Source organism: Salvelinus alpinus, chromosome 7 (assembly GCF_045679555.1).
Source record: "Salvelinus alpinus chromosome 7, SLU_Salpinus.1, whole genome shotgun sequence".
NCBI lineage: Eukaryota > Metazoa > Chordata > Actinopteri > Salmoniformes > Salmonidae > Salvelinus > Salvelinus alpinus.
In genome coordinates this window covers 56028503-56050216 of record NC_092092.1, presented here as the reverse complement: position 1 = coordinate 56050216, position 21714 = coordinate 56028503, and the positions used below count along the sequence as shown (strand labels likewise).

Genomic DNA, 21714 nt, shown 5'->3' with positions numbered 1-21714 from the left:
AAATATGAATAGGTATTCAGATGTTTGATAATATCTCGAACGTGTGTCAGCATTTTATTAAAATCCTGTTAATGTTTCAGAAAGTGGCTTTTAACCTTTACCTAAAACAAACAATGGTTAGTGGTGCACCTTACCAAAGTCCACTTCAGTAGTGAAAAAAGGCATCAACATGTCCGTGAGTACTCATTCCCTCCTATTACAATTTGTTAAAATGTTGTTTGTTAAAATGTTGTCACATTATCTTTATTGTCATGACTGGTGAAAGTTCACACATTCCCCCTCTGACCTGCTCGTTTTATTGAAGTTAAGCTGCAGTGCCTTTTTGATCCATGTAAACTTGTGTTTGTAACATTCTTATCTATAGACAGTCAGTAAATAGACATATTTAAGTACAGCGTACAGTACTTCATATAAACTTTCATGTCCCAGTTGATTGATGATTTCTTTGCATAGAGTTGAGGCATGTTATTACACTTGTAATAACTCTATGGCCCACAGGATCCTATAACCATGGAGCTAGAGCCCTCTCCCCCAGGGTTGGAGGCTGAGTATCGAACCATCTTTACCGCAGGCTCCCTGGTCTTTCTACAGGAACTGGTCTCAACATTTGATGAAGAGGTCGACAAGGTAGGTCAAAAGGCACTAATACATTGTTCTAAATATATTTGTTTTCTCTAGGCCTACTTGTTGACAAACTAAGTGATCAGTGATCACAGAAAAAATATACAGTATACCAACCTAGTCTAATACAGTATGTCTTTCTGTCATATAAGATCCTGAGGCTTAGAATCTCCAGGAAGACCCACCTGGACCTGTCAGGTGACCTACCGGGGTTCTGTGAGGTCACAGCCCCCGTAAGAAGCGACCCTACCTGGAGGGTCCGTCCTGTCCCCCAGAGGCTGCAGAGGAGACATGTGGATGTGGGGGACCTGGCCCCCTGTGACACCCAGCGCTTCATTCAGGCCCTCAGCTCCCCTGCACAGGGCCTACAGGTACACAATGGGGCCTGCAGGTAAAGGATATTCAGGGGTCGGATTTAGCCAATTAGCCTTGTTTGACACATTGTTGAATGTAACATAGTTGAATGCAGAAACAGTCATGTATGTACCCAGTCTAGAATGTTGCTACAAGGCAAGGGATGTTGGATATCAGGAGGCTTTGATATAAAAGTTAAAAGACGTATAAATCAGGTGATTCTGGATCTGTTGGTGGGCAGAGCATTCCAGAAAAGCCCTCTTCACTATGTTGACGACTGTGTTGTTTTTCTCTTGCAGATTGATTTTGATGATGGAAACTGCCCGACGTACCACAACCAGATAAAAGGCATTTATAATGTTTACCGGGCGGTGCACAATCAATTTCCCAGTGAGTTTATATCCACCCTATTACCCATTACTCACGGTGGGCTCGGTCCAGGGCAGGAAGCGTTTTGATGCCACACATCATCTGAATCTAATCGTATCTAGATACAGTCTATCTTGATTGTTTAACTGGACTTTATAACATCTTATATTTTAATCACAAACCCTGCATTAGTCTACTTTATAACTTTCTACAATGTTTAAGTAGATCTACAGATCAGAATATTGTATGAAGACCTGCATTATTATTAATGTATACGCCCAACTATTACTGTACTCCAACAGATGCCCCCAAGATATCCCAGGCTCCTGTTCTGATGCTCCGCCCTAGAGCCTGGAACATGGTGGAACACAACATGATGGTATGGAGTTCCAACTTCAACACTCTGATGTCCAAATTCATCTCAATACCTCAGTTTACATGCATACGTCTGGATTGGCTGAAAGTGTAGAGCCATCCAAATGATCATGTTATGTCTACAACCATCATCAGGGGTGCAACTTTGGTTTTAGAAGTGGTGGGGACATAATATATAAATATATATTTTTTTTGGTGTCAGAAAAACACTCAGAAAAGCCTACCCGATCGCTCAGAGGCATCCGCATGGTCCTAAAGCACACCTGTGCCCCTTTTGTATCACATTCCAATGATAAAACTGGGGGGGGACATGCCCCCCCATTCCCAGTGAAAGTTGGCCCCTGACCATTACCTTATATTTGTGTGGATGATATTTCAACAGCGCTGATGCATTTGTGTGTATGCAGGTTAAAGGCAAAGAGGTGCCAGGGCCGCTGTGTGATTTCGGCTTCCTCATGTTCCACTGTGGCAAGCTGTTGTTCGACAGCGAGAGTGGGCCATTTTTCTACCTCTCCAAAGTAAGGCTATGGTAGATAGCTGTGCTGTTATTGGCTGTTAGAATAGCAAATAGGATTGACACGATCTGGTATAAAATAAAATAAACTCTCCACTACTCTCTCTTTTCCTCACCACCATCGCTGCATGTTAGGTCGAGAGCTACCTGGAGGCGAGACTTTGGAACAACATATTCCTCTGGACAGAGCAGAAGGTTTGTAGCATGCCAACATGGTAAAGGTGTGAAACGCTTTAGAACAGCATGCTTGCTATTTGATTGCTTCTCTGATATACAGTAAATTACTGATCATAAGTAACATTGAATACAAGTGTGTGTGTGTGTGTGTGTGTGTGTGTGTGTGTGTGTGTGTGTGTGTGTGTGTGTGTGTGTGTGTGTGTGTGTGTGTGTGTGTGTGTGTTGTATCCTCTAGCTGGGCCTGCCTGTGGGCAGCATAAAGGCAACCGTGCTGATAGAGAACGTGCTGTCAGCATTTGAGATGGAGGAGATTCTGTATGAGCTTAAGGATCACTCCGCTGGACTCAACTGTGGGATCTGGGATTACTCCGCCTCCTTTGTCAACAAGTTTGGTGAGTGACTTCAATCACTCAGTCATATCCTGTCTTTTCCATGGAAACTAAGGGTTTTTATGAGTCTACAAAATGTCTCTATTCTGGCAATGTTGGAGAAGACCGCTTTCAACTTTCAACCATGTTGTTTTTTAGAATTGTGACCATTCTATCCCAAACAGCTCAGTTTAACCTTATTCTAAAACTGAATGCAGCAGCTGTCTAAACATGGGTAATCCCTGGGTATATCTTGATACATCACTGGACTACTAGTTTACAAAAGGTCATCTAAAGGTCATATGATTGCCTGACAGGTCACCGAGGGGCCTTCCTGCTCCCTGACCGCAGTAAGTATGTCAACATGGAGAAGCTGTTCCTGCGGAGCTACATGGACCTGCTGGTCCAGACATGTCACCGTAGAGGAGCCCTGGCTACTGGGGGTATGGCAGCCCTGCTGCTGCCTCAGGACAGGGACAGTGCCCCCTATAGAGCAGCCTTGGCCAACGTCACCAGGCAAGGACCTATTCTACACAGTCATCTATACGTCATCTGATGTTTCCACTTTATGTACAGTACAAGTCAAAAGTTTGGACACACCTACTCCTTTCATGGGTTTTCTTTATTTTTACTATTTTGTACATTGTAGAATAATAGTGAAGACATCAAAACTATGAAATAACACATATGGAATAATGTAGTAACCAAAAAAGTGTTAAGCAACTCAAAATATAATTTATATTTGAGATTCTTCAAAGTAGCCACCCTTTGCCTTGATGACAGCTTTGCACTCTTGGCATTCTCTCAACCAGCTTCATGAGGTAGCCACCTGGAATGCATTTCAATTAATAGTTGTGCCTTGTTAAAAGTTCATTTGTGGAATTCCTTTCCTTCATTATGTGTTTGAGCAAATCAGTTGTGTTGTGACAAGCTAGGGGTGGTATACAGAAGATAGCCCAATTTGGTAAAAGACCAAGTCCATATTATGGCAAGAACAGCTCAAATAAGCAAAGAGAAACGACAGTCCATCATTACTTTAAGACATGAAGGTCTGTCAATCTGGAAAAATTCAAGGACTTTGAAAGTTTCTTTAAGTGCAGTCGCAAAAACCATCAAGCGCTATGATGAAACAGGCTCTCATGAGGACTGCCACAGGAAAGGAAGACCCAGAGTTACCTCTGCTGCAGAGGATAAGTTAGTTACCAGCCTCAGAAATCAGCAATTAACTGCACCTCAGAAATGTCAGCCCAAATAAATGCTTCACAGAGTTCAAGTAACAGACACATCTCAACATCAACTGTTCAGAGGAGACTGCGTGAATCAGGCCTTCATGGTCGAATTGCTGCAAAGAAACCACTACTAAAGGACACCAATAATAAGAAGAGACTTGCTTGGCCCAAGAAACACGAGCAAATCAAATCAAATTGACTTATATAGCCCTTCTTACATCAGCTGATATCTCAAAGTGCTGTACAGAAACCCAGCCTAAAACCCCAAACAGCAAGCAATGCAGGTGTAGAAGCACGGAGAGAGCAATGGACATTAGACCGGTGGAAATCTGTCCTTTGGTCTGATGAGTCCAAATTGTAGATTTTTGGTTCCAATCGCCGTGTCTTTATGAGACGCAGAGTAGGTGAACGGATGACCTCCGCGTGTGTGGTTCCCACCATGAAGCATGGAGGAGGAGGTGTGGGGGTGCTTTTCTGTTGACACTTTCAGTGATTTATTTAGAATTCAAGGCACACTTAACCAGCATGCTACCACATCATTCTGCAGCGATACGCCATACCATCTAGTATGCGCTTAGTAGGATTATCAGTTGTTTTTCAACAGGACAATGACCCAACACACCTCCAGGCTGTGTAAGGGATATTTGACCAAGAAGGAGAGTGATGGAGTGCTGCATCAGATGACCTGACCTCCACAATCACCTGACCTCAACCCAATTGAGATGGTTTGGAATGAGTTGGACCGCAGTGAAGGAAAAGCAGCCAACAAGTGCTCAGCATATGTGGGAACTCCTTCAAGACTGTAGGAAAAGCATTTCAGGGAAAGCTGGTTGAGAGAATGCCAAGTGTGTGCAAAGCTGTCATCAATGCAAAGGGTGGCTACTTTGAAGAATATAAAATACATTTTAATTTGTTTAACACTTTTTTGGTTACTACATGATTCCATGTGTTTTTTCATAGTTTTGATGTCTTCACTATTATTCTGCAAGGTTGAAAATAGTAAAAATAAAGAAAAGCCCATGAATGAGTAGGTGTCCAAACTTTTGACTGGTACTGTATCAATTTCTTGCTTATTTGATCCTGATCTGTTCTGTTTTTTTGGTCATATTACACAACAGCAGTGACGACTGATTGCTCGATTATGATTTCACTGGGCTCCAATTGCACCATTCAGCTCAAATTTTGTTTCTCCCATTCTCATATTTCAGACTGAAGTTACTGGAGATCAAAGCTGGTGTTGATGGCTTCATGGTGTATGACCTGGGCTTGATAGAGCCCATGCAGAAAGTAAGTCCTTAATGTCGGAATTGTTGAGCTATACCTTTCAAGGAACTGTTATCTTCTCAGTAAGCATGTCACTGTTAGTCTACACCTGTTGTTTACGAAGAAGGTGACAAATACAATTGGATTTGTCACTCTCCCCACCTTTCTGTATCACTCTCTTCTCAGCTCTTCAAGCTGCATTCTCAGGGTGACAACCAGATGCACCAGCTTAGAGATGACCTCACGGTTACCCCCGACGACCTGCTCTGTATGCCAGCGGTCAGTTACTCAATAACGTTGTGCTACTGTATATTTATACTACACTATGCATCTCTCTGGAATACCATTCCACGTCTCGTGTACTGAACTGCTCTAAACGTTCTTCTAGGGTGGAGTAACCCTGTACGGCTTGAAGTATAACATCGCTGTAGGAATCCTGTTCATAGATGCTTGGCTCAAAGGTGAGAATTCAAGAGTATGCATCATAATGAACCAGCATCCTTAATGGAGGTTTGGGATGGATATGTGATGGAGTAATGTTGATGTAATGCTCCATGGGTCTCCCCTAGGCAAAGGTCACTTCTTCTACAGGGGACAGGTGGAGGATTCTGCAACTGCAGAAATCTCCAGATCCCAGGTAGGTTCACTTTAGTTTAGGTCATCCTGTGCCGCACTTCCCATTGCAAAAAAACATGAGAGTCCAGGATCCATTTCATGAGAGATGTCTGTGTGGTGTTTTGTGTCCAGGTGTGGCAGTGGATCCGCCATCAGACTCAGCTGGAGGATGATAGCAGGGTGGTGACCCGGGGTCTGGTGACAGAGCTGACCCAGGAGGTCATGGGGGAGCTGAAGGTCGTCACACGCTGTCACACTGTCAGGTGGGAGCAGGATAAGAGCACAAGGTTTCCAAGATAACTCAGAACTCAAACATTCTGCATTTCTAGAAGTTTCCTTTGTCTCTGCACTCTCCTTTGAGCCTCCAATTCTTCCACCCTTCTAGGACTTAATTCTGCCGTTCTCTCCTGACTCTCCCCCACTCTAGGGAGGAACAGAGGTTGTTGACAGCTGCAGCCATGTTCCTGGAGGTTGTCCAGAAGAGAGATTTCCCAGAGTTCCTCACCACATACCTCAACCTGGACCACACCTTCCTCAGCTCTCAAGCCAAAAGGCATGAGGGTGGGGCAGCAGGGGACATGCCCAGACCAAAACTCTGAAAGCCCTGTCCAACATAGCATGGTATTTACACCCCTCATAGTACCTACGGTGAGCATGTGAGGCAGCGTGAGCGAAAGTGTTCCTCTTCAAGACCCTTCAAATAATTGTGTTTCTTGACAATACTGATCCGGAATCCTTGAATAAAATACAAACTTCTGCAGGAAAAATGCCATCAGGAAATAGCTTTTTATTCAACTTTAGTTATTGATAACTCCTCTGTGTGTTAGGAGTGGTCTGTGTGCAGAACTCAGTATGATTGACAAACGCCTTTTTCAAAAAAATAAAATATGGATTGGTAACATTGGATGAGCCTATAACATTTGACCAATAAACAGAAATAAAACCCCAAAACAAACCCCACTAACTGTAGTGTCAGTGTGTTTTTGCTTTATCAGGAAGTGGTTTCATGGGACTTTCACATGGGTAAAACTAGGAAGGAAAATACAGAGCGGAAAAGGAAAACAGAAATCTGCACATTTGTCAGTCATACAGCACTCCAGGTGAGCATTGAGCTCTGTGTCTCTGCATTCAGATCAGTCGTGTCCTGTTCCCTCCTGGAGGCCACGCCGGGACCTCTACCGCTGCACCACCTTGTGGCCGAGCAGAGGACTGCTTGAGCTCAGTAGCTGATTAACTGAGTGCATCGCCGCTACGCCTCCCCTGGGAAACAAGTGATGTCTCCTTTTAAAAAGTTCCACCTTTTCAATTTTGGCACATGCCAGCTCACAGGTAAAACCACAATCCTCCATCACAATTTATAATCTTTCAATTTTTGCAAATGTTTTAAATTCTTTGTTTTTAATATATAAATTACCTTTAAAAACGTGAGAAGCAGATGCACATACAGGAGAAACACAGGCGTGAAAACACAGGAGTAAAAACCTGACTTAACGGCAGCCACCCTAACACTTTTCTTTTACAGTTTTATTTTGTTCAGTTAAAGAAGAGATGTCAACAGGGTTTAAAAAAAATAGTAAAATGCGCATTTGTTTTTCCCTCTTCGCGGCTCTCTCAGTCCAGGTCAGTGCACTACAGGGGGCATTCACAAACAAACAACCGTAGCTGGGGTGTTGGCAGACTAGCGGCTGGCAGCTTGTACGCTCCTCCCCTCCCATCCCTCGCTCCCCTCTCACATGTCGTTGGCCATGTCGTCGTGCTCGCCTGCTGACAGGTCTCCGTTGGCGCTGATGGTGGAGGTGGCGTTGTCCTCATAGCCGGGGGGCATGAAGGCCAAGGTGTGGGGGTACAGCTTGTTACACGCGGCGCGGTACGCCTCCGCGGCCTTCTGCTGCCCATCGCCGAGATTACCCTCACGCAGCGCCTCCAGCACATCTGTGCAGATCTGACAGGAAAGATAAGGTGTCTTTAGACTTGGGTCACACAGACAATTTACATTATTCCTTGCCTTTTTCCCTAATGTTGTTTCTGGTTCAGGTGTGGGACTACTGTGCCAAATGTACTTGATACATTTAAATATAACAATGTTGCACAAGAATTAGTGCAGTGAGTAAGCGCTCACCGTGATGCTTCTCCCAGTGAGGGACTCATCCAGCGCTGTAGCCAGCTCAGAGGCCATCTTGTCAGAGGACGGGTCCAGATAGAACATCATCTTAGCAGCTGCAGGGGGACAACGTGGAACTTTTCAGTTACAAGTTGACAGTGTGTGTGTAGTTATGGTGAAGTCTCATGTGCCATAGTTGAGACTATTGAGTCAGGTAGTGCGTGTACGTACCAGCCACGCGGTGTGGTATAGAGTTGGAGTGTTGGCTCAGGTAGTTCTTGTTAAAGTTCTGGGGGTTGCTCTCCCCAAACAGCCGTGAGATCTCCTGCTTCAAAACAGTCCGCACAGCCTCCGGTAGGTCCTTACTGTCAGACACTGAGGAAGACACACAGAATCAGAACGTGGTAGAGTTATTTGTACCAGAACACAGACAGCTATTCAAGCAACAATCAACAAAGGGTTCAGAGACAGATGGAGGTGAGGGTATCTTAAATCCATGGAGTTTGGATAATGACAAGGCCCAACAGCCTGGCCAAATGACAGATGGCAGAAGCCCTACTAAACTGTACCTCCTTTGAAGAAGCGCACTAGACACTGGTGCAGCCAGGGGTGAGAGGGCTCCATGGAGAATGCTCTCTTCACCGACTGCAACATCAGCAGGTACTTCTCTACGAGAGGGAAAACAGATGATTTAATTATTTTTGACTAAAGTATCAGATTCTTCTCGTGTCAGAACGTCAATCAGCTTCTCGTTCCTTTACCTTTCCTGAAGTAGATCTCGAAGGCCAGGAGGTGAGTCTCAATCTTGTTCTTCACCAGGTTTTTCAGGGGGGTTAAAAACTTAACTGCCTCCTCTAGTGGGTTCTCCACCTACAGGGGGAAGAAAACAATATCATGGGTCTTATCCCCCCCAAAAAACTGTTCAGTCTCCTTAGTGTAATTTCACCATGTTCTGCAGTGATATCCCACAGGGCTAATGGCAGTAGCCATGAGGGTAAAGCGAAACCACAGGTTTGTTCTTTGAGGCATTTCCAACGACTAGGGCTCACTGTGAGGAGTCTGTCTGGATAGGCCTCAGTCATTCCTTCATCTTTTACAGACCACACACACACCTTGGCCAGTTTGTCTGGTATGAGCTCCTCCTTTGGTCCTCCGATCTCCTCGTCGTCATCTTCTTTCTTCTTCTTCTGGTTCTTCAGCTGCTTCTCCTTCTCTGCGTTCTTCTTCTCCTCCTCTAGTTGGGCTTTCTTCTGGGCTCGTCTCTGCTTGTTCCTAAGCTTCTTTAGCTCCTTGTCATTCAGGTTCTCTGTGGGACACGCACCAGCACAGGGACAGACGGGCCAGTGTCACTTCTCTCAGACACTGGGATCATTTACAAATCAAGACACTACACCAATGTCCAAGCTAAGCTGCGCGTGGGCGCACAGTAGCCCGAGACTGCCTTGCAGAAGAAATGTCAGCATACAGAGAGAAGCAAGAGATTTGAGTGAAGTTCACTTTCTAGAGCAGTGGTCACCAACCGGTCGATTGAGATCAACTAGTCAATCTCCAAGGCATTCCTAATCGATCATAAAAAAACTAATGATAAAGCCTTGTTCCTATTTTTTTTTCTTCATCTCCGGCTGTTGGCTTTAAGTGCACCAGATTCAGCTGCCCTGCGCGCCGGGTAGGCAAACTTGCCATTTTGAACCATTTCATGTGTCTGAATGTACAAACTCTGCCTTCCCAGCGGACCCGGAGAGCAAATCAAGTGCACTATAGGCCTACCGCTGGCCAATCGAATGGCTCAGATTACCGTGTCTGCAGTAACATAGCAGGCATAAAAGAAAGCTACAGCAAAATTGATACTGAGATTTCTAAACATTTAAAACCATGACTAGAGAGACTCTACGAATAAAGCAAAGAGATACTGTTTTAATGAGTGAGTTCTTACTCAGCACTGTCAACACTTTGTATTCAACACTTTTATAAGCCATTAAATCCAAGTTCATCCTATTCCCACACAGCGCTACAACAAGCACTGCAGCAGTAAATAAAGAGTAGGAAAGTGCATCTCTTAGCTTGCTTTAGTATTAGCGACTTGGGTCTTTTTTAATATAGAGGAACATTTTACCTTCTCTGTTCATGGGAGTAACATGAATTTGTGCATGAGGCAGAAATAATACGGTGCGACTTGAGTTTCGCCATCAGCTGGAAGACGGTGTCCCTTTTTGGTCAGTGTCAGTGGAGGAAAGGGAGAGCGGAGGGATGTTGAGAGGCCGACCCTTAGTCGGCTGCTCTCTTCCTCCGCTGAGACTGACCATCAGATGCAGACGCCATCAGCCCGGTAAAATGAAAATAAAAAGCCAACTATTTAAATGCATGCGCAATCAGCAGTGTCTCACAAATAATACAACGGATCTATTACTGGTGTGATCATATAGCCTACCTCAAAATGTTGTATATAATTTTTCAAAAATGGCCCGACCAACAATGCATTGGCAGGCCAATTGCTGTGATAATATATTGGGCCTATAACTTACTGCACAAACCTCATTGTTAATGTTGCATAGGCTTATGTTTTTCAAGTCATGGTTAAGAAAATGTGAGCGGTAGATCTCTGCTTGCATTTTGACTCTGAAAGTGATCTTGACTCAGAAAAGGTTGGTGACAGCTGTTCTACAGGTTTCCCTGTTAACACCAACGTTTCGCTTTACTGTGGCAATTGTGATCAAATCAAGAGATTTTGTTGTAGGCAGAACGCATCAGAGTAGGATTATATTGCATTGACGCACTACTCAGCCCGTACTCTACATAGACCAGTGCAGCATAAACAGAGGTACAGTAGGCCTATATGCAAATAGACCATTGCCATATGTGGATCTGTGCCATTTACCTTGAACTGGACTGTGTTTCCAGCATGAGCAGTCATGAATAGATGAGCTTGTTTTGCAATCAAAGCCAGAGCTGCATGTAGCCACGTGTGCACATTTTGTTCATATCCTTTGCTAGTTGAGTCATTTGCTGACAAATTTTCTATAACTGGGCTATAGGTGAGGGATTGCTTCTTACAAGAGCACAAAAAAGTGTACATTTCTAGACATCTGTGAAAAGCAAGTCAGGCAGAGCTTTTTTGCCCTCTTAAAGGGGCAATGTTTTATTTTGAGACAGGATTTTTATTTTTTATTATTACTTTTATCAATTATTTACGTTTTAGGATACCTAAAGTTGGATTAAGAAAGTTGTTTGAAATGTTTGGACCAAGTTTACAGGTAACTTATTAGATAATTTGTAGTCAATGTTGGGCGAGTTGGAACCGGTGTTTTTCTTAATCAAACGCGCCACAAATTTACATTTTGGGGATATAAAGGAGTTTATCGAACAAAAGGACCATTTGTGATGTCTCTGGGACATATTGGAGTGCCAACAGAAGATCTTCAAAGGTAAGGCATGAATTATATCGTTATTTCTGACTTTCGTGTCGCACCTGCTTGGTTGAAATATGATTTTCCTGTGTTTGTATGGTGGGGTGCTGTCGTCAGATAATCGCATGGTTTGCTTTCGCCGTAAAGCCCTTTTGAAATCTGACACAATGGTTGGATTAACAAGAAGTTAAACTTTATTTTGGTGTATTGCACTTGTGATTTTATTTTAAGTTAAATATCTCTAATAACTTAATTTGAATTTCGCGCTCTGCAATTTCACCGGATGTTGTCGAAACGTCTAGCCGTAACAGGTTAACTAGGCAAGTCAGTTAAGAACAAATTCTTATTTACAATGACGGCCTACCGGGAAACAGTGGGTTAACTGCCTTGTTCAGTAGCAGAACAGATTTTTTTTTACCTTGTCAGCTCGGGAATTCGATCCAGAAACCTTTCGGTTACAGGCCCAACGCTCTAACCTCTAGGCTACCTGCCGGATTTAATAAGCTAATTAGCCAATAGGCAGAGGGTAGCTTAGTTTGTCTGATTCTCTGGAATAATGGTATGGGAATAAAACACATTTTATTTTGTAAAGTGGTTTCTTGCATCAAATATTTTCAGTCACCTCCTTGTCTGAAAGACAAATGGATAAACAGATTAATGTCAAGCCCTGTATGTTTTTTTCAAGCCTCATGAAATGTAGGCCTACATTGAACTCCACACATTGGCTGCCACTGAATGATAGAACTAATGTAGGCCACTCTGGCAGGCCTACATTATGATCAAATAGCCACAGTAGCCTACTTGACCAATTAAAACTAACTTAAAGCGGGTACAGTCTGTTTTCACAGTAAATGCATGCTCAAAGTTGCACAGAATTTTCACAAAGTTCAAGTTTGTGCTCAGCAGACCAGAAATTTGCTCAGTGCCAAAAAACATTAGAGTGAACTTTGCACTACACCAAACCAAAAACCAGTGTGTTAAAACATCAAATGAGCGATATCAAACAAGCGTCAGTTTGGGGTCTTGCACAGACTCTCTCACACACAACACGTACCGGCGTCGGCTTGGTGTTCCTTGTTGTCGTCGGTGAGTGGGTTGTCGTGCAGGCCGAGGTAGATCTGGATGGCGGTGCGGGCAGCTTTGTAATAGAAGGGGTGCATGCGCAGCACGTCCTCCAGCTTGAGCAGGTCCACGTAGGATCGCAGCGTCATTTTCCTCATGCAGTACGTGTGGAAGTCGAACTGGTCGTCTGTGATCTCCACAAAATGCTAATGGGACACAGATGGTTATGAGGCAATCCAACCACTGAGCAGACTTGTACTACCACTGGGCCATCTATACAGGTTTAATCCTCGTCAGTGAATCTGCCCCCCCCAGTTCGAAAACTTACCCTCTCAATCTCGTGGCACTTCTTGAGTGCGTCTCCAAACTTGTTCATGGACTTGTAGGCCAGAGCACATTCTGTCTGGTACCACATACACTGCATCTCATTCAGATTCTCTACCGCTGACGCACCCTCCTGAAACACACAGATACCCACAGTTAACACCACACACACACAAAGGGTTTTAAGGCAACACACAATGTACAGTTTACACACCCAAACACTGACTGACCCTTGTGAACTTGGAGCACATCTCTTCTGCCTCTTTGACCAGGCCGGCCTTCAACATGTACTTGGCACACTTTGAGTTGATGAAGCGGTCAGCAGTGTCCAGAGCCTGGGCCTCATCCATCCACCTGGCTGCTTCCTTTATGTTACCTGCATGCTACAGAGACAAAGAAAGGGAGAGAGTGTTACACTGTAAATCTTCACTATAATGACATGTCTAGAAAATGTGTCCCTTCAGGAACAATTTTGCGGGTGCGGGGGTGCTCTCAACGGCTGTGTGTGGGTTACCTTGTATATTTTGGCCTTGATGAGGAACAGTTCTATGAGCGTGGGTGTGCTCTCGATAGCTGTGTTGATGTAGTCCAGGGCTAGCGTCTGCTGGCCCACGTGGTCAAAGTGCTGAGCCAGGAAATACTGGACCCACAGCAGAGTGGTGGGGGGCTCCTCCTTACCGTCATCTAATACACACACACCATAATTAGAGATTATAATACGGTTCCTATTAGATTGCATAAAACATGAAAATCTGATCGCACTCACCACTTTGATTGAACTTTCGACAGCTTTTCAAACACGTCTCGTATCCAACCACTAATTCTTCAATGATGGACAACTACACGGAGAGGAACAAGCAAACACAAGATCACCCTGACATCTCAGTGCAGGCATGTTACTTCAGTGACTTGCTGGAGTCTATGGAATGGCAGTGGTTCTCCCTCACCTTCTCCTTGTCGTGATACAGGGACTTCAGAGTGGTGAAGACGGGCGGACAGCCTTTACTGAAGTTCATCCTCAGATAGCAGTCCAGACATTCACGGAACTTCTCACCTAAAAGGAAAACAAGAAGTGAATGGAGCTCCTCGACACCCCATCCTCCGGTGTTCCACAGACCACATTTCAACGTGCTTGTGTCTATCAGCCATCGTCTTGAAAGGCCATCACACCATGGATAATTACACAGTAATAGTGATAATGGCTTATTTATGTACCTGTTAGGAATGTGAGAGGCAGCCTCCGGGGAACAAGTCCTTTGGGATACTTCACCCACGCCTCCTCATAGAGCTTCTGCCTCTCCTCTATGCAAGCTGGGAACACAAGAAGCCAACAGTCAGAGCATGCCATTCATACGCAGATTCAAATCTGGTCAGAGAATCTACCAAACACAAGTCAATGTAGTGAGAGGACTCATGCTAAAGAGGGGACCAGAGAGAGGGTCCAGTGGGAATGGGGTGGGTAGCAGTGAGGGTTCAAAGGATACCTGGTTTCAGTGCTTTCTCCAGACCCTGGTAGTAGGCCCAGTTCTCAGGGTTCCTCTCCTGGAGTTGTCGGTAGACCTCAGTGGCCTCCTCCGAGCGGTCTAGCTGCAGTAGCAGCTCTCCTGAGCGATAAATAGGTTCACATGAATCACATTTTATACATAGATCTACAAACACAACCCTACACCCTCACACATATTAGGATTCGAACACTCAATACACACATGCTTACTTTCACTGTCCTCTCTCTCTCACACACACACACACACACCTCGTGTCTCCTCCACGGCAAGCTTGTCACAGATCTGTTTCTCATAGGTGGTGAGGTGCTCCAGTGCTTCCTTGAACAGCCCCGCCTCCCTGAGCACCTGGTTCTGGTACAGCAGCAGCTCACTGTACTCATAGTCCACTTTGTCTGGTGACGTCTGAAACACAGCACCACATTTACTGATCCAGGCAGGGTGACCAATCAAAATAATTTATACAGATGGGTGATACAGGAACTCTACAGAGCACCCAATGAGAATTATTCGACTCAAAACACAGAGGTCAAAGAGGTCAAGCTCACCTGTTGCGTTTTGCGAAACTCCTCAACGATCTTGGCGGCCATCTCAAAGTCCTCCAGCAGGTGGTAGGCCACGGCGTAGCCGATCCATGAGGCCCTCTGCGCAGGACGCAGCTGCAGGAGCTGATAGCGGGTCTCCTGCAGAGAGAGAGAGAGCATAACAGAATAATTATTACACACAGCAGGAGCTAATACTTATGAGTGGAGACATGCGTGCACACACATGTGTCTCTGGGTCCTCACCCTGTAGCCCTCCAGGTCTCTCATCTGGATTTGGAGAAGTGAAAGGTCCCTGAGGATCTGCAGGTTGTCCTTGTCCCACTTCAGAGCATTGCGGTAGCACTTGATGGCCTCGTCGTACTTCTTATCCGACCGCTGCAGCAGACCGTACACATGCCAGCCTGGGAGAGCAAAGGTTAAGGAGGCAAAACAACAGACTATACACACACACACACACTAAACCAGGGGTAGGCCGTCATTGTAAATAAGATTTTGTTCTTAACCTGTCTTCGGAACCCATCGCCAACAGCCAATGAAATTGCAGGACGCCAAATTCAATCAACAGAAATCTCATAATTCAATTCTCAAACATACAAGTATTAGGCACCATTTTAAAGATAAAATTCTCGTTAACTTGTTATGGCTGCAGGGGGCGTATTGAATAACTGGAAAGAGGTGCCCATTTTCAAACGGCCTCGTACTCAATTCTTGCTCGTACAATATGCATATTATTATTACTATTGGATAGAAAACACTCTCTAGTTTCTAAAACCGTTTGAATTATTTCTCTAAGTGAAACAGAACTCTTTTTACAGACCATTTCCTATCCGGAAGTGAGATTTCCAAAAGCGATGTCTCTCTTCAAGAGCTTGTCTATAAAAGGGCATGTCACTTAGGACTGTAGAAACACGTCATACACCTTCCCCTGGGTGTCATGCGGAAGTGAGAGCAGAAATGACTTGATTATCTCGTTCTGGGATTGAATACAACCTCTTGGAGTGAGAAGTGCGCCATATTTTTTTTTTGGAGGGCGCGAAGTTGGATCTGGAGTCGCCTCCTGGAAAACCGTCGTTATAGGTGAATATGATCTCCCGCTTCGATTTTATTTGATACATGTCACAATATCATCCTAAAGTATGTTTTTTCAATATAGTTTAATTATATTATTGAAATTTATTCTGGACTTTAGACGTGATGCGTCGCAAGAATTAGTTCAAGAAGGAGAGGTTAGCACCGCACGGCCAGTGTGCTTGCTAATTCAAGAGGGAAATAGTTCGTTCTGGATCCAAATAAAGACGGTTCTGAACAAAGGACCCCTTGGAGAACATTCTGATGAAAGATCAACAAAGATAAGGACCCAATTTGGGATACTATTTCATATATCTGTCGAACTGTGCTATCGCTACCGTTTGACTAGAATCAATGCTGCTGTGTGTTAGCTATTGTAGTAAGCTAATATAACGATATATTGTGTTTTCGCTGTAAAACACTTCAAAAATCGGAAATATTGGCTGTATTCACAAGATCTTTGTCTTTCATTAGCTATCCACCATATATTTTTCTGAAATGTTTTATGATGAGTAATTAGTTGACGTTGGTGTCTGTATTTTCTCTGGCTACTCCCGTGCGATTTCTGACTGTAGCTATGATGGTGGCTATGATGGTAGCAGTAATGTAAAACTGATTTATAGCTAAAATATGCACATTTTTCGAACAATACATAGATTTATTGTGTAACATGTTATAGGACTGTCATCTGAGGGAGTTTTTTCTAGGTTATTTAGGTTGGTTCTAGGTTAGTTAGGTTAGCTTTGTGCATGCTACTTGCATGCTACCGTTGCTGTGAAAAATGTCTCTGTCTTTTGTATTTGGTGGTGAGCTAACATAAATATATGTGGTGTTTTCGCTGTAAAACATTTTAAAAATCGGAAATATTGGCTGTATTCACAAGATCTTTGTCTTTCATTTGCTATCCACCATATATTTTTCTGAAATGTTTTATGATGTGTAATTAGGTAGTTGACGTTGGTGTCTGTATTTTCTCTGGCTACTCCCGTGCGATTTCTGACTGTAGCTATGATGGTAGCAGTAATGTAAAACTGATTTATAGCTAAAATATGCACATTTTTTGAACAAAACATAGATTTATTGTGTAACATGTTATAGGACTGTCATCTGAGGGAGTTTTTTCTAGGTTATTTAGGTTGGTTCTAGGTTAGTTAGGTTGGCTTGTGCATGCTACCTGCATCCTACTTGTGCTGTGAAAAATGTCTGTCCTCTTTTTTTATTTGGTGGTGAACTAACATAAATATATGTGGTGTTTTCTCTGTAAAACATTTTAAAAATCGGACTTGTTGGCTGGATTCACAAGATGTTTATCTTTCAAATGCTGTATTGGACTTGTTAATGTGTGAAAGTTAAATATTTAAAAAAAATAGATTTTGAATTTCGCGCCCTGCACTTGAGCTGGATGTTGTCATAGGTGTACCGGCGTCGGGCTTGCAGCCATAACAGGTTAATCCAACCACAGTGTCCGATTTCAAAAAAGCTTTTCGGCGAAAGCAGAACATATCAATATGTTAGGTCAGCAACTAGTCACAGAAAGCATACAGCAATTTTCCAAGCAAAGTGAGGAGTCACAAAAAGCAGAAATATTGATAAAATGAATCCCTAACCTTTGATTTTCATTAGATGACACTCCCAGGACAACATGTTACACAATACACGTATGTTTGGTTCGATCAAGTTCATATTTATATCCAAAACCCTCAGTGTACATTTGGCTTTGCCTCCAAAAACATCCCGTGAATTTGCACAGAGCCACATCAAATCACAGAAATACTCATAATAAACATTAATAAAAAGATACAAGTGTTATTCACAGATTTAAAGATATACTTCTCCTTAATGCAACCGCGGTGTCAGATTTTTTTTTATATATATTTTTTAAATACGGAAAAAGCAAACCATGCAATATTCTGAGTACGGCGCTCAGACGACAGACACAACCCAAGAATATATCCGCCATGTTGGAGTCAACATAAGTCAGAAATAGCATTATAAATATTCACTTACATTTGATGATCTTCGTCAGAATGCACTCCCAGGAATCCCAGTTCCACAATAAATGTTTGATTTGTTCCATAAAGTCCATCATTTATGTCCAAATTCCTCCTTTTGTTAGGGCGTTTAGTAAACAAATCGAAACTCACGAGCAAGTCCAGCGGAAATGTTGGACGAAAATTCCAAAAAGTTATATTACTGGTCATAGAAACAAATCAAACGATGTATAGAATCAATCTTTAGGATGTTTTTATCATAAATGTTCAATAATGTCCCAACCAGCGAATTCATTTGTCTGTAGAAAAGCAATGGAACGAGAGGTAACTTTCTCATGACCGCGCATCCCGAGACCCGAGGCTGCTGGCAGACCTCTGACTCATTCCCCTCTCATTCAGCCCCCCTTCACAGTAAAAGCCTGAAACAACATTCTATAGACTGTTGACAACTAGTGGAAGCCTTAGGAAGTGCAAGATGACCCATATCCCACTGTATATTCAGTAGGGTGCTGAGTTGAAAACCTAAACCTCAGATTTCCCACTTCCTGGTTGGATTTTTTCTCTGGTTTTTGCCTGCCATATGAGTTCTGTTATACTCACAGACATCATTCAAACAGTTTTAGAAACTTCAGTGTTTTCTATCCAATACTACTAATAATATGCACATATTAGCATCTGGGACTGAGTAGGATGCAGTTTACTCTGGGCACGCTTTTCATCCAAATGTGAAAATGCTGCCCCCTATCCATAAGAAGTTAACTGACTTCCCTAATTTAAAAAAAAAATACAAACCTCAGAGAAATTAAATCCCTCGCTAAAACAACCCATTTGGAGGACTACTAAAAGCACATGAATAATTTTCAAGGCAACAAAGAAAGCTAATACTCATGGTGACAAATGAGAACAGTAAACCCTGTGTTAATGCAACCAAGCCTATACTATTAGATGTCACAGTAACAGTCAGAGCCAATCTAGCATGCTCCCATTCCCTGTCTGGATTATGTGCAGTAGACATGGCGCAGTAAGGGCTTGTGGGATGGAGTCAAAAGTTTGGGCTTATTATGATGTCGAGCTTTTGGTGAATGTCTTCCCACCTCCGTCTAGGAAGTTCATACGAACCCTCACCTCATTAGCCCTAGTATAAAAGGATACAGACATGGCTCTTGAGGTCGTTGCGCAGGCCTCGTCTCACCAGCTCGTACGCATCCTCCTTCTTCCCCAGACAGTTCAGGGTCAGTCCCTTCATCGCCAGCGTCTCTGAGGGACAGATGAGGGAGAAGAGGAACTAGTGTCAGTCACAGCCAAAACACTCAATTAGGCCAAGAAATTAATTACCAACACTGATGTTCCGACCACCAAAAGATAAGTGAGTAGTGACTGTTGAAGCAGGCCTTACCTCCATGCTCGGCGAACTTTGGGTTGGAGAGGATCTGTTTGCAGAACTTGAGTCCATTTCTGTACTGCTTGTGCTCATAGCATCTCTGCAACAGGGGAGAGGTGTGTTGTCATCAAGGTTTTTGCAAACGCCTGTTCTTAGAGCTCAGATCTGATGAATCACCCAAATACACAGTTACAAATAAAACTTTTGGGTAGGTTGTCTGGTGATACCATCCTGCCAGCAAGCAGGGACAGTAGCTCACCACAACCATACTGTAAGTAGTATCTTGATTGATTGGGTCTGAAAAAACATCTAGCTTTGTGTGAATGTGTGGTCAGGTGGGTGATGAGATGCAGTGATTAGAGAACCAGTCAGACGTAGATTCCTATCTGCCTGGGTCAGCACAGTGTGGCCTAGCACCTCGGTGATCAGCCTGCCAATTCCCCTCATAACGCTAATACCCGGGAATCCACACTGGCATAGGGAGAAGGCATGGGCTCCAAGGAAACTGAGGAGCATTCAACACAGCAACTAAAACAAACGTTTTCAGAATATTGTACAGAACGTTAGAGGCTCTGAATGGAAACAGACAATTCACATCTATGCAAAACATACTTGTGGTAAGCATTTACAACCAGGCCACCACATTGAGAGCTCTCCTCAAACAGCATTGGTCAATGAATTACTATTATATTTGCAGAGTAAAGTAATGCAAGAAACTATGGTAAAGAAATGTTTGCATCAGAGTGGATTTTTTCCCTGCAGAGAACCAACCCCGTAGAAATATATTCAGTAATGTACTTTCCTCAATATACATAATTGCTCAAAAATATGAGTATACTTATGAAAAACACATGTTGGCAACTAATCTGACAGTTTATACCCAACACTGTAGGTGTGGCTTACTTGAATTTGCAGGCCTATAGAGATGCCGAGCTAATGACAACTTAACTTCGCCAATACCCCCAACATTGTTAAACACCATGTCCAGAAATAGGAAATAGTTGTGTGAATGGTGCTCAATATTCAGCAAAGTAGACTAAACGTGTGCACTTTAGCTGGCATGATAGGAAGCTAATTGTTTATAATTAGTTCCCATATGATATATGGTTCAGTAAAGCGTGAGTGACAGCTAGCTGGCTGGGTAGCTAGGTTGTGTTAGCTAACTGCAATCTGTGGTAAAGGATTGCAATACTTAACATACCGCTGTTTGCAGTAATATCTTTGGGGACAACACTGCACATACGTTGTGCATGTTAAATGTAACGGCTATCTAGCTTCATAGCTAGTTATAGTTACTCTTGTTGCTAAAATGCTGAGTAATGATGAAGTACCTGTGCGGTTGATGTAGAATGAGCTTGCAGCGAGCTAGCTTCCTACGTTAGCCAAACTTATCTAGCCGTAGCTAGCTAATGTTCCTTGCCAATCATGTTTTGGAGCAAAGTCATGCGTTTATTTTGAACCACCCCGCTACAACAAACTGATAACAAGTTAGTGAGCTTACTCGCTTGTTAGCCATGTTTCATGGTAACTAGCTAGTTAGAAAACGATGTAAAACTGAAACCGCTAACTAACAAGCTAATGATGACAATCAGGCCATTTCGAGTGCCTCGCGACATACTAGCCCACGAGTTAGCTAGCTATAACGTTACAATCGTTGAGAGGGTGATGGAAGAAACAACATATGTCAACTAACGATACAACATGAATACATGCTGTTTTATTTCAAATCGAATCAACGCTAGCTAGCTACTGGTAATGTATAGAGTAGCTACTGTAACGTGCGCAAGTTAGCTAGCTTGCTATATTTAGCACGTTAGCTAACGTAACTAGCTAGCGGCAGCTATGCACTTACCAATATTCTCTTGAATAGAGCGTTCTCCTTCGGCGGTAGAGTAATTGAGGGCATTCTGTAAACTGGCTACTCTTCTGTAGCTTCGCGCATGAATCAGAATCGAAGTTTCCTCTCTCTCTCCCCTCTCGGTCTCTTCGAGTCAAAGCTCCCGGAATTGTCTCGCTCTCTTTCGGGCTCTTCTTCCTCACGTGGTGACAGCCAAGGCCCCCTTCAGACCAAAATGGCCGCCTTCTCCTCCGGGTCAAGCTGTTCTCTGGGTCTGTGTGCGTGCTGCTGTACTGTGCAAACTGAAAAGTTACAAATGTAATCAATCAATCAAAGACAATTATGGAAGGGGACGTGTTATAAAGTATAGTGCATCACTTCGGTTCTGCAATAGACGTGATGGAAAATATATTTTTCTCTGTTCTCATAACTCCAACCTTGGGTTCTCCAGAGCTAGCTACATGGCACTGTCCCCAACCCCAGACAGAAAGAATATTTTTTTTAATATGAATTAGATAAGATTTACAGTCCATTTCCGTAGCCATTAGCCATCATTGCAGCATTGTCATCACTGTTATGTGGTTTGCATTATAGACGTAAAAACATGACATTTG

At 43.3% G+C, this 21714-nt stretch overlaps 2 protein-coding genes and 1 non-coding gene across 5 annotated transcripts; 1 reads left to right on the top strand and 2 right to left on the bottom strand.

Moving 5' to 3' along the window:
- Positions 1-38: 38 nt before the first annotated feature.
- Positions 39-6849, top strand: ugl (ureidoglycolate lyase). 2 transcript variants are annotated; one of them, XM_071410807.1, is made up of 15 exons: positions 39-175; positions 499-627; positions 774-992; positions 1275-1365; positions 1647-1723; positions 2127-2237; positions 2369-2428; positions 2646-2802; positions 3096-3294; positions 5216-5294; positions 5457-5549; positions 5659-5731; positions 5840-5907; positions 6018-6148; positions 6313-6849. In XM_071410807.1, exons 1-15 carry the CDS (start codon positions 170-172, stop codon positions 6482-6484), a joined length of 1665 nt encoding a protein of 554 aa, XP_071266908.1. In that variant the 5' UTR covers positions 39-169; the 3' UTR covers positions 6485-6849. The 2 variants fall into 2 exon arrangements, with proteins under 2 accessions (XP_071266908.1, XP_071266907.1); XM_071410806.1 differs by having other exon boundaries at positions 6018-6172.
- LOC139581244 (N-alpha-acetyltransferase 15, NatA auxiliary subunit-like) lies at positions 6653-21432 on the bottom strand. 2 transcript variants are annotated; one of them, XM_071410804.1, is made up of 20 exons: positions 21116-21432; positions 19279-19363; positions 19035-19139; positions 15067-15224; positions 14827-14961; positions 14530-14683; positions 14261-14380; positions 13992-14087; positions 13724-13830; positions 13543-13615; positions 13291-13460; positions 13007-13159; positions 12781-12909; positions 12445-12658; positions 9099-9292; positions 8748-8856; positions 8556-8654; positions 8218-8361; positions 8005-8102; positions 6653-7827 (listed from the first exon to the last, which is right to left on the bottom strand). In XM_071410804.1, exons 1-20 carry the CDS (start codon positions 21167-21169, stop codon positions 7615-7617), a joined length of 2610 nt encoding a protein of 869 aa, XP_071266905.1. In that variant the 5' UTR covers positions 21170-21432; the 3' UTR covers positions 6653-7614. The 2 variants fall into 2 exon arrangements, with proteins under 2 accessions (XP_071266905.1, XP_071266906.1); XM_071410805.1 differs by having other exon boundaries at positions 19279-19428; positions 21116-21392.
- Positions 8932-9065, bottom strand: LOC139581983 (small nucleolar RNA SNORA18). Its single transcript, XR_011676310.1, has one exon. It is a non-coding gene; the product is annotated as a small nucleolar RNA SNORA18 (small nucleolar RNA).
- Positions 21433-21714: the final 282 nt, after the last annotated feature.